This window comes from Stenella coeruleoalba (genome assembly GCF_951394435.1).
Source record: "Stenella coeruleoalba genome assembly, chromosome: 1".
Taxonomy (NCBI): Eukaryota; Metazoa; Chordata; class Mammalia; order Artiodactyla; family Delphinidae; genus Stenella; species Stenella coeruleoalba.
Window position 1 is genome coordinate 166,025,229 of NC_137169.1, and position 12,735 is coordinate 166,037,963.

Here is a 12,735-nt window from a genome sequence, read left to right on the forward strand (position 1 = left end):
CGCGTGTCCTCTGCATTGGGAGGCGGATTATTAACCATATTATTGGGTGAATAATGCTGCTATGAACATTCAGGTACAAGTTTCTATGTGGACCCCTGTTTTCATTTCTCTTGGGTATATACCCAAGGGTGGAATTGCTGGGTCATATGGTAACTGTATGTTTAATCATTTAAGAAATGACAAATGTTTTCTAAAGTGGCCGCATCAGGACTTCCCTGGTGGTCCAGTGGTTAAGACTCTGCACTTCCACTGCAGTGTGCATGGGTTTGATCCCTGGTCAGGGAACTAAGATCCCCCATGCTGTGTGGCGTGGCCAAAAAGAAAAGTGGCCACATCATTTTACATTCCTACCAACAGTGTATGATGGTTCTAGTTTCTCTGCATCTTTGCCCCCTTGTTGATCTGACTTTATGCTTCTAACCATCCTAGTGGGTGTGAACTCACGTGAGGTTTTGAAAGGATTTGGGAAGGATTTTTCCTTTCTAATAGTTTTTAATGCCATATATATATATATATATATATATATTTATTTATTTATTTATTTACATATCTGTGTATTTTTAAAGTGTGCCCTTTTCTAGCATTTGTAAAAGCATGACTGTTAAGAGGTCCTGTTGCCTGTCACAATAATAAAGGAGATTTCAGTATTTGTTAATGCCAAAATATCATTGCCCAGAACCGACATGGGAGACTTGTTAAATGTGTGAGTTGCGGGGAGGGGAGGGGAGTGGTCGGAGAAGCGGGAGCAGGTAGTGTGTTTCTGGAGCCTTGCATCTTTCCCAGGAGATTGCTCCACTTCTTGTCGCTGTGTCTCACAGGCCCCTCTGTCTTTCAGGAGGACTGGCGTTGGCCCAAGTGCTCTTCTTCTATGTGAAGTACTTGGTGCTCTTTGGTGTCCCAGCTCTGCTCATGCGCCTGGATGGACTCACGCCACCGCCTCTCCCTCGCTGTGTGAGCACCATGTTCAGTTTCACGGGAATGTGGAGGTCAGTGGCTTGGTTTATTAAGGCCCTTCAGGGACATCCAGTGGGAGGACCCATGGCTTGGCCAGCTTCAGAGCGCCCGGGCCACCATCCTTTCTCTGCCCTTCACTCAAGTCGCGTTTGGCCCTTCGGTTTTTTTAATCTGTGTAACAGGATGGCAATCCATGTTTTCTGACGCTCTCAAAAATATTGTCAGGCTATGAAAATTGTGAGGTAAGAAAGTTTCTCACCAAGTTTGTGTACAGATACACAAAGGGCTATGTCTAAAGCGGTTTTTTACTAACTTGGGACATGACATATATATATATATTTTTTTAATTAATTAATTTATTTTTGACTGCACTGGGTCTTTGTTGCTGCGCTCGGGCTTTCTTTAGTTGCAGTGAGCAGGTGCTACTCTTCGTTGCGGTGCGCGGGCCTCTCACTGCGGTGGCATCTCCTGCTGCAGAGCACGGGCTCCAGGCTCGCGGGCTTCAGTAGTTGTGGCTCGTGGGCTCCAGAGCGCAGGCCTAGAGGTCGTGGTGCACGGGCCTAGTTGCTCCGTAGCACATGGGATCTTCCCAGACCAGGGCTCAAACTCGTGTCCTCTGCGTTGGCAGGCAGACTCATAACCACTGTGTCACCAGGGAAGCCCCCATGACGTATATTTTGATGATTTCATCGCTGTCTGCTTTTCTTGAAAATAACGTCTTTGTATGTGGGACTGTAGATTAAAAAAATAGACTTAGGTTAATAGCACAGGCCAGGGCATTTACGAGCTCTGAGATCCAGGGCAACTTACTAAATCTAGGTTTCAGTTTTCTTATCTCTTACATGGTAATAATAATGGTAATGATAATAATAATACTCATCTCTAAAAGCTGTTTTGAAGATTAAATAAGCTAAAATGTACGTTGAAAGCATCTGGCACATAGTAGGTGTTTACAGACGTTAGCTTTCATCCTTATTTATTTGTTTGTTTGTTTAGTTTTTGGCTGTGTTGGGTCTTCATTGCTGCACGAGGGGTTTCTCTAGTTGCAGCGAGCAGGGGCTACTCTTCGTTGTGGTGCATGGGCTTCTCATTGTGGTGGCTTCTCGTTGTGGAGCACAGGCTCTAAGTGTGCGGGGCTTCAGTAGTTGCAGCATGTGGGCTCAGTGGTTGCGGAGCACAGGCTCTAGGTTGCAAGGGTTTCAGTAGCTGTGGCTCGTGGGCTCTAGAGCGCAGGCTCAGTAGTTGTGGCGCACGGGCTTAGTTGCTCCGCGGCATGAGGGATCTTCCTGGACCCGGGATCGAACCTGTGTCCCCTGCATTGGCAGGCGGATTCTTAACCACTGCGCCACCAGGGAAGTCCCTAGCCTTATATCATTCCTACGCTCATGCACTTGGCTACACAGGTGCTTCTCCTGAGTTTTCTTAGTCTTCTTGATTTTGCTCCATAAACGTATAGTTGCCCTGGAGTCTTTGTTCTCAAAGATCCCTCAGCTCCCCCTGCCATTTCTGATTGTTGTTCTCCAGATGGGCTTGCTTGCCACTGTGTTTTATTATCACTTCCAGTGTGGAACAAGTGGCCGGCTGGCTTTTGCAATTGCAAAGCTAATGTAAGAACCTCAGGCTGAGGACTTGCACATCTGTGGGAGGCAATACCTACTTCAACTGTGCTCCTTAGAAGCCTCCATTCGCTTCACCCGAGTCCTGGCCCTGCTCAGAAAATCCATCCTGGCTCATCCAGTCTTATATTTCATCTCTGAGCTTAGTGAATATTGTTATATCAATGATGCTCTTGGAAAGGGGGTAGACAGCATGCAACAAACATCCTGGTTTTCCATAGTAATTTGTTATGGAGGCTGAATTGATCTAAGCCTCTTGTACACATTTTATTTTTGGTCCACTTTGCTTCTTGGGGTTAGAAATGTCATGTGATTATTGTAAGGAATGTCAAGTAATTGCTTTGATTTGTCTTTCTTTTTTAACATCTTTATTGGAGTAAATTACTTTACAATGGTGTATTAGTTTCTGCTTTATAACAGAGTGAATCAGTTATACATATACATATGTTCCCATATCTCTTCCTTCTTGCGTCTCCCTCCCTCCCACCCTCCCTATCCCACCCCTCTAGGTGGTCACAAACCACCGAGCTGATCTCCCTGTGCTATGTGGCTGCTTCCCACTAGCTATCTGTTTTACATTTGGTAGAGTATATATGTCTATGCCACTGTCTCACTTTCTCACAGCTTACCCTTCCCCTCCCCATATCCTCAAGTCCATTCTCTGGTAGGTCTGCGTCTTTATTCCCATCTTACCCCTAGGTTCTTCATGACTTTTTTTTTTTTTCTTAGATTCCATATATATGTGTTAGCATACGGTATTTGTTTTTCTCTTTCTGATTTACTTCGCTCTGTATGACAGACTCTAGGTCCATCCACATCACTACAAATAACTCAATTTCATTTCTTTTTATGGCTGAGTAATATTCCATTGTATATATGTGCCACATCTTCTTTATCCATTTATCTGATGATGGACACTTAGGTTGCTTCCATCTCCTGGCTATTGTAAATAGAGTTGCAATGAACATTTTGGTACATGACTCTTTTTGAATTATGATTTTCTCAGGGTATATGCCCAGTAGTGGGATTGCTGGGTCGTATGGTAGTTCTATTTGTAGATTTTTAAGGAACCTCCATACTGTTCTCCATAGTGGCTGTATCAATGTACATTCCCACGAGCAGTGCAAGAGTGTTCCTTTTCTCCACATCCTCTCCAGCATTTATTGTTTCTAGATTTTTTGATGATGGCCATTCTGACCGGTGTATGGTGATACCTCACTGTAGTTTTGATTTGCATTTCTCTAATGATTAATGATGTTGAGCATTCTTTCATGTGTTTGTTGGCAATCTGTATATCTTCTTTGGAGAAATGTCTATTTAGGTCTTCTGCCCATTTTTGGATTGGGTTGTTTGTTTTTTTTGTTATTGAGCTGTATGAGCTGCTTGTAAATTTTGGAGATTAATCCTTTGTCAGTTGCTTCATTGCAAATATTTTCTCCCATTCTGAGGGTTGTCTTTTGGTCTTGTTTATGGTTTCGTTTACTGTGCAAAAGCTTTTAAGTTTCATTAGGTCCCATTTGTTTATTTTTATTTCCATTTCTCTAGGAGGTGGGTCAAAAAGGATCTTGCTGTGATTTATGTCATAGAGTGTTCTGCCTATGTCTTCCTCTAAGAGTTTTATAGTGTCTGGCCTTACATTTAGGTCTTTAATCCATTTTGAGCTTATGTTTGTGTATGGTGTGAGGGAGTGTTCTAATCTCATACTTTTACATGTACCTGTCCAGTTTTCCTGGCACCACTTATTGAAGAGACTGTCTTTTCTCCACTGTACATTCCTGCCTCCTTTATCAAAGATAAGGTGACCATAGGTGCGTGGGTTTATCTCTGGGCTTTCTATCCTGTTCCATTGATCTATATTTCTGTTTTGGTGCCAGTACCATACTGTCTAGATTACTGTAGCTTTGTAGTATAGTCTGAAGTCAGGGAGCCTGATTCCTCCAGCTCCATTTTTCATTCTCAAGATTGCTTTGGCTATTTGGGGTCTTTTGTGTTTCCATACAAATTGTGAAATTTTTTGTTTAGTTCTGTGAAAAATGCCAGTGGCAGTTTGATAGGGATTGCATTGAATCTGTAGAGTGCTTTGGGTAGTAGAATCATTTTCACAATGTTGATTCTTCCAATGCAAGAACACGGTATATCTCTCCATCTATTTGTGTCATCTTTAGTTTCTTTCATCAGTGTCTTATAATTTTCTGCATACAGATCTTTTGTCTCCTTAGGTAGGTTAATTCCTAGATATTTTATTCTTTTTGTTGCAGTGGTAAATGAGAGTGTTTTCTTAATTTCACTTTCAGATTTTTTATCATTAGTGTATAGGAATGCCAGAGATTTCTGTACATTACCTTTGTATCCTGCTACTTTACCCAATTCATTGATTAGCTCTAGTAGTTTTCTGGTAGCATCTTCAGGATTCTCTATGTATAGTATCATGTCATCTGGAAACAGTGACAGCTTTACTTCTTCTTTTCTGATTTGGATTCTTTTTATTTCTTTTTCTTCTCTGATAGCTGTGGCTAAAACTTCCAAAACTATGTTGAATAATAGTGGTGAGAGTGGGCAACCTTGTCTTCTTCCTGATCTTAGTGGAAATGGTTTCAGTTTTTCACCATTGAGGACGATGTTGGCTGTGGGTTTGTCATATATGGCCTTTATTATGTTGAGGAAAGTTCCCTCTATGCCTACTTTCTGCAGGGTTTTTATCATAAATGGGTGTTGAATTTTGTCAGAAGCTTTCTCTGCATCTGTTGAGATGATCATATGGTTTTTCTCCTTCAATTTGTTAATATGGTGTATCACGTTGATTGATTTGCATATATTGAAGAATCCTTGCATTCCTGGAATAAACTGCACTTGATCCATGGTGTATGATCCTTTTAATGTGCTGTTGGATTCTGTTTGCTAGTATTTTGTTGAGGAGTTTTCCATCTATGTTCATCAGTGATATTGGCCTGTAGTTTTCTTTCTTTTTGACATCTTTGTCTGGTTTTGGTATCAGAGTGATGGTGGCCTCACAGAATGAGTTTGGGAGTGTTCCTCCCTCTGCTATATTTTGGAAGAGTTTGAGAAGGATAGGTGTTAGCTCTTCTCTAAATGTTTGATAGAATTCGCCTGTGAAGCCATCTGGTCCTGGGCTTTTGTTTGTTGGAAGATTTTTAATCACAGTTTCAATTTCAGTGCTTGTGATTGGTCTGTTCATATTTTCTATTTCTTCCTGGTTCAGTCTCGGAAGGTTTTGCATTTCTGCGAATTTGTCCATTTCTTCCAGGTTGTCCATTTTATTGGCATAGAGTTGCTTGTAGTAATCTCTCATGATCCTTTGTATTTCTGCAGTGTCAGTTGTTACTTCTCCTTTTTCGTTTCTAATTCTATTGATTTGAGTCTTCTCCCTTTTTTTCTTGATGAGTCTGTTTAATGGTTTATCAATTATGTTTATCTTCTCAAAGAGCCGGCTTTTACTTTTATTGATCTTTGCTATCATTTCCTTCATTTCTTTTTCATTTATTTCTGCTCTGATCTTTATGATTTCTTTCCTTCTGCTAACTTTGGGGTTTTTTTGTTCTTCTTTCTCTAATTGCTCTAGGTGCAAGGTTAGGTGGTTTATTTGAGATGTTTCCTGTTTCTTCAGGTAGGATTGTATTGCTATAAACTTCCCTCTTAGAACTGTGATTTGTCTTTAATTATTTTATCAAATATCATAGGTTGCCTGGGTTTAATGGCAAGTTTAGGAAAGGGGCTCTCTCTGTAGCTAGGGGGCCAGGAAGTGGTTCTGTTTGAAAGGTGAGCCTCGTTGGAAGGCTCTGTTCACTTTTGACCTGCTCATAAAAGTAATTTACTGAACAGACAGGTTGGGACCTAGCATGGCCTGGGGGACATGTGATGAATGCCTTGTGGGCACCCAGCAGGGTTCCTCTGCCTCCTTGGTGTGAATGCTTGCTCTCATGCATTTCTTGGGAAGCACATTCTCCTAAAGGGCTTCTCCACTGTTGGCTGGGATAATTAAAAAATCCTTGACTCTTGGCATGCATGCTGGCTCCAGGCGAGTGAATTAAGTGTTTTATTTTTGTCCAGGATCCTCTGTTATAGACAAACCACTGAGGTGGAGAAAGTATATCTGCCAAGACCTTTGTCATTCTTGTTTGGAACCAGACTCAAATAGTGTAAACACCAGCTTGTTGAAACCCTCTCTCCTCCCTCTCTGTTACTGTGCGGGCAAGAGAGTAATAATGAAAAGTTACTCTGAGGGGGGGCTCTGGGGTGACTGCTTGGAGTGATGTGATTCTAAAGGGCGGTGCTCACAAGGGCATGGGATGAAGCAGCAGACATGGTCTTTCCTGGTGGTGACCTAGACTTGTATCCTGGCTTCCTTTAGCAGGCATGGGTGTAGATCTGCCCCTTCATGTTTGTTTCAGTTTCTTGAAGGGTTTTCTGGTTTGCCAGCTATATGTAGAAACGCTTGGGCCTTCATTCTTTGTACAATAACTGTTCCACATTAAGTAGTTGAATTTAGGAAGGGAGATGAACTCTTTTTGAGCAATTCGGTGCCCAATTTAAGGTTCAGAAGAAGTAGTTTTTTAAGTGAAAAAAGAAAGAATAAAAATTGTAGATTCTCCTTTGCACTATTTATGACGTTCTTCCACCCTTAGTTTACGATGCTCATAGTCAGGATCTGGTCGCGTAACCCTGCAGTGGTCCTGGTCCCCATTCTCTAACTTTTTCTCCGTAAGAAGGCATGCCAAAGGAAAATAAAATTTCCAATCTGTAGTTTCTATTTATATCTAATATTTCTGGGCCATCATTGAGGCATTGCTGTAGACAGGGCATTGCTCCCCCTTCCTGGGTTAAGGTTCGAGAGGAATTGAGTCATGAGCAGCTGTGAACGCTGGTGATGCAGCTCATTCTGCGGGGCTGTGGCAGCCACTCACCCAGTGACGCAAAGGGCAAGGTGGATGGGAAGTGGAGGGAAGAGATTTAAAACCAATCTCCGGAGATTGTTTAATGGCTACCTAAGCTTCTAGAAAATCCCCACTGAATGAGGTTTACAACTGAGGATGAGAGATGGAATTTTAGCCTCCTATTTGAAAGGAGCCTTACACACCTGAACACGGTGCTGACTGATTGCACCATCTTTCAGCCCCCTTAGCAGTGAGAGAAGACTTGAAGCCGGCAGCTGACCGTATCAGAGGAATCTGAGCTCTACATTACAGAAGAGATGAAACTGGCCATCAGCAGAGAGATAATGTTCCCTGACATGATAGTTCAAATTGATCGTGAAAAATTGCTATTTGCCCAGATGGCCCAAACGTAAAAGTTAGGACCTGATGTGTTTATTTTTTTTTTTCCTTCTAGCTCTTCTGTTTCGTGTAATTCTTGCTCAGATATTTGCAGGCAGAACAAACCCCTAAGGAGTGTGTGTATTCCCGCTTGTGTGATTTTTCTGTGGCTGTACAGACATGAGAAATTGAGAATTTTCTGCTTAATCTGGGGGGGTTTCAGGTTTTAATTTAGGTAGGCTGAGATCTGTAATGAGCATCTTTTTCCAGGAGTCATTAAAGATGACATTGCGTGTCTGAGGTTCCAAATTAGAAATCTGATCATGTTCTTCTGATTTGATTTCTAGCTATGGAAGCAAAGTGTGCAAAGTGATAGAATTTCCCATGGTGGCTGGTGAGTTATGGGTCAATTTCAATTATCTCAGGAATCTCGCACAGCTTGCCCTCTGCATGTCTTCAACTATGATGCTCTCAGGTCTTCACAGGCAAATTCATGCATCACTGCTTATCCCAGAGGGATCTGCGTGCTGTTGGTGGCTACTAGATCTTAATGTATGGGGACATCGTTGGGCTGGGGATGGGAGGAATCCGAGCCTCCTTTTTCAGTGGGGCATTGATTGCATGAACTGTTAGGTCAATAGAAGAATTTAGGTCCCCAGATGGAGAGTTGGTCCAGGCCTGCAGTAGATGATTAAAAAACAGCTACACAAACTGCCGACTTTGTATGAGTCCTGGCCTTGTGTGAGTCCTGCCTTTGAATCACGTTTAACCTCAAGTTGCGGGGCAGGATGGCAAGCGTGGAGTTTGTGAAATACACACCGTATCTACCAGCATTGTTGGGGGGAAAGCAGGGAAATTATGAACATAAAGGAGAAAGGATGCTTCTTAACAGGTGCTGTTAATAAGAGTTCACTTGTTTTTTGGAGGCAACGTAGTAACTAAGAGTTTCCTACGCCACATACTAGCTGTGTGATTTGGGCAAATGATTAAAAGTCTCTGGGCCAATCTTTTTGTTTCTAAAATGGAGATAATAATAGCCCTTGCCTCCTCGTGGTGACCTGAGGGTTGATTGAGCCTGGGGTATAGTCGTTCCTCAGGAAGTGGTAGCTTCTTACTTTTCTGCACTTGAAAATCTAACAAAGCCAGAGGTGACTGAGAGATGGGCCGGGTTGGGGAAGCAGTGGATGAGACTGGCTGAAGAGAGGCTCTGGCCCAGCTCTGAGCCTGAGATGTGACAATTCAGAGATACAGACTGTGGTGGAAAAGAGACGGGCTCTGCCCTCAGGAGGGAGCTTGGTCAGGTTACTTTTACCTCAGTTTCCTCCTCTGTTAAATGAAAGACAGACTCTCGTCACTAGATGATGTCTATGGTCCCTTGCAGTTCTACCATTATATTAGCCCCAGCCCCACTGGATGGAGATGACCACCAGTATCCTCGTGCTAAAATACTCCCACCCCTCCCCCACCCGTGTAATTGGGCAGGTGATTTAACCTCCTTATGCCTGTGTTTTCTGAGGTATCAAAATGGGGCGAATCATAGTGTTTGCCTCACTGGGGAGGTGCAAGGGTGAAGTGAGACCATGTGCTGAAGCAGTGAACGCAAGCAGGCACGCTGTAGACATCAACACGTTAGCTAATAATCAGAATTGCAGGCAGGAGAGTAAAGGCCGCACTGTTTGTTTTTTAATTTCTCAGAAAAGAAAGGCCTGATCGGGTGGCTGGGTGAGGATGTGGCAAGTGGGGGTGGAGGGCGATATGTGGGAGGCGTGGATTTCAAAATGGAAGCACGGGGGTCCCTGAAATCTAGACCATCGCGACCTCCCCTTCACCCCTGCGGGAATTCTTTTTGCAAATAGTTTCCAGCTGCGGGCCATTCGTATTCTCTCACATTTTGGATACCTCTCTTAGTCTACCCTTCTCTCTTCTGAATCCCAACAGACTCAGAAAACATATTTTCTTTCTTCTTCCATTCATATTTCAAAAATCCTCTTACCTTTTCCTCCAAGCACAGACTTCCGTAAATCAAAGCAGAAATGGGATGTCAAGTTGAGGCAGATTTTGTGAGCCATCATATGTTTTGCTTCCCGGATTTATTTTTACTTCAAAGACAGTTGCTCTGCTCCTCTCTCCATTTCTCCCTGTGTGGAGAGTGTTTTCAGTTCACGTATTACTGAGCGAACCCTCAAACTTTTTAGAGTACGAAGCGCTTTGATGCAGGAAACACCAGGGCATCTTCAAACAAAAGGCTTTCATTGGTCACCCGGTCACCAGAGCCCAGACGTGGAGTCCGACTGCCTGCATTTGAATCCTGCCTCTGTTCCTCATTACCCAGTGACCCCCCTCTGTGCCTCAGTTTCCTTCTCTGGAAAATGGGGATATTATAATACTCATCTCTGGGAACTAAGACCCTGTACTTGTCATGCAGCAGCCATGCTCCACAGTAGTTGTCTCCGTACTTGTTCATATCCCAGCAGACTATAAGCTCCTTGAGGGCAATGATCAGATCTTGTTTTGTTCAGTGCTGTGTCCCCAGCACCCTCCCTGGTTCCCAGCATGTAGTGGGCACTCGGGAAATATGTGCTGAATGGGTGAATAGTCACTCTTCTCTGTAATTTTGGACACTAAATTTGGACACTAAAGGTCTGAAGAGCGAGATTTTTCAAATAGTTTGATCTGGTGTTTGAGCAGTTGCTCTGTGTCGCTGGCACTGACACACCGTGACCACTGTCAATACCCCACCCTCTCTGTCTCCCTGTTTTTCTCGTTAAATGTGTGTACATGGCTTGCCAAAATACTGTGTCTGCTTGCACTTTTCCTGAGAACGGATCTGCCTTGTGAGGGAGGAGGGATGTACGCCTTTCTCACTTAATTACTATCATTATTTTATCTGACATTGTGCCACGTCCTTGATACCAGATGAGGGAGAACGTTGCAAACTTACAGGAAGAAAAGAGATTCCATTCAGACTTTGATGTGAGAGAGGAGTTTGACAACTGTTTCTCTTTGGAGATAGGATTTTTCCGAGGGAGGGCCTACGATGGAGAACGCGGAACAGGACTTGGAGGGAAGTGCTTCGAAAACATGTCCTCACGACGAATACAGCTGACCCCTGAGCAGCTCAGGGGTTGGGGCGCCGACCCTCCTGACAGTTGGAAATCCACGTATAATTTATGGTCGGTCCTCTGTATCCATGGTTCCGTGGTTCCGCATCCTTGGATTCAGTCCGCCTCGGACCAAATAGTACTGTAGTATTTACTATTGAAAGAAATCCGAGGATAAGTGGACCCACAGAGTTCAAACCCCTGTTGTTCAAGGGTCAACAGGTATGGCAGGAGTAATAATAATAATAGAGGCAGTGGCAGCAAACAGTGCGTACATCACGCCAGGCACATTTCTAAATGCTTTTATAGATCTAACTTATGTAATCCTCACAAAACTCCTACGGTGTAGGTTCTGTTATCCCCACTTTACAAATGATGAAACTGATGGAATCACACACCTTAAATCCTTAAATCACACTGCTAGTTAGTGGTGGAGCTGGGATTTGAACCTGACACATGGCTGTAGCATCTGTGCTCAGAATCACCGCCTTTCACTGTCTCCAGTGAAATGGAGCTGAAGTGGATTCCTCCTCCAGGGTCTGGAATGTAAGGCTTGTGTGACAGGCTCTGGAACTCAGGGATACTTGAGAATGACGATGGCTTTTGTACTGACTCCCTAGAAAGGGAGATGGTGCAGGGGGTGAGGGGAGGGGGCCGTCGGGCAGCGGGTCGGCCTCTATGTACCAAAGGGATGAGGAGACAGGGAGTTGCCATTTAACCCTGAGTAACTGACCAAGGGAATGGTGTGGGGTCCACGGGGTTTCTGTTCTTACGTTACATCCCTTACGTTACAAATGGCGATCCAGAAGTGGCTGCCTCAGTGGAGGTGGGAAGGGGGCCACATAAAAACTGGACTTCGTTTCTCCTGCCAGTGTCTCCTCCTCCTGTGTCCCCTGGCACGTGGCCACCTTGATGGCTGTCCTCCCCCTCCTGCTCTGTTTCTTTGTCTTACATCAGGCTGGGTCAGACCCTCTTTGTCAACAAGGATGGAGAATCGTCCCACATCTGCCAGCCGGGAACCTTATGGGCACTTAGCACTCTCTTGTTTCTAATTCATGCCTTCCCTTTAGCAAACCCTTGTTGCTTTTTGCCCCACCTCCGTTCTGAGGATTAAATTAAAAGTGCAACCTGCTGTTTCCCTGAAATGTTTATAGGCATTTTGATGTATCAGTTTTACGTTTGTATGCGGTCAGGTCTCTTCTTATTTTCCTGTGTAGTTTCTGCCTTTGGTGATAATCTGAGGAAGTCCATTTGACATTTACTAACTTTTATATAAGGCAAGAATCCTTCATTTGGGGATCCGTAAGCTACTGAAAGAGTTTTTCTGTAGATTCTCAGAAACCCGCTCTCCATAGTCTCTGCATCACCCAGCATTGGGCCTGGCACATAGTAGGCCCTCAACAAACATATATCCCAAGTAAAGAAAGATGATCCCCCAGGCCTCCCACTCCTTTAAGAGATAAAAGGGAAATTGGCCTACATGTGAAGTATGGGTCGAACTTCATTATTCCCAGTGGCTAGCCTGCCATCCTGACCGCATTTATGGTGCATTTATACAATGCCACCTGCTTCCGTATAATCTGTTTCCTATGTTGCACCTGAGGCTCTTTCTGGGCTCCCCCTCCTACAGCATGCATTCTAGGTTCTGTGTTTCTTTCAAATGTGAATGTTTCTATCTTTTCTGTATTGAACGACTTAACATTAGAATCCAAGAGGGAATTTGTGTTTCTTTGTTGGGTCTGGTGCAAAAAAGAACAGGGGGTGAGTAAAGAAAACAACTCTTATTCCTCCTCA

At 43.7% G+C, this 12,735-nt stretch overlaps 1 protein-coding gene across 8 annotated transcripts in view; it reads left to right on the forward strand.

Moving 5' to 3' along the window:
• The window catches only part of HHAT (hedgehog acyltransferase), a 365,509-nt gene that overhangs the window by 146,351 nt on the left and 206,423 nt on the right, over window positions 1–12,735 (forward strand). For all 8 annotated transcript variants that reach the window (XM_079945495.1, XM_079945499.1, XM_079945494.1 and 5 more), the window contains one exon: window positions 836–986. In XM_079945495.1, coding sequence (XP_079801621.1) covers window positions 836–986 — 151 coding nt within the window. The remainder of the gene's footprint in view (window positions 1–835; window positions 987–12,735) is intronic.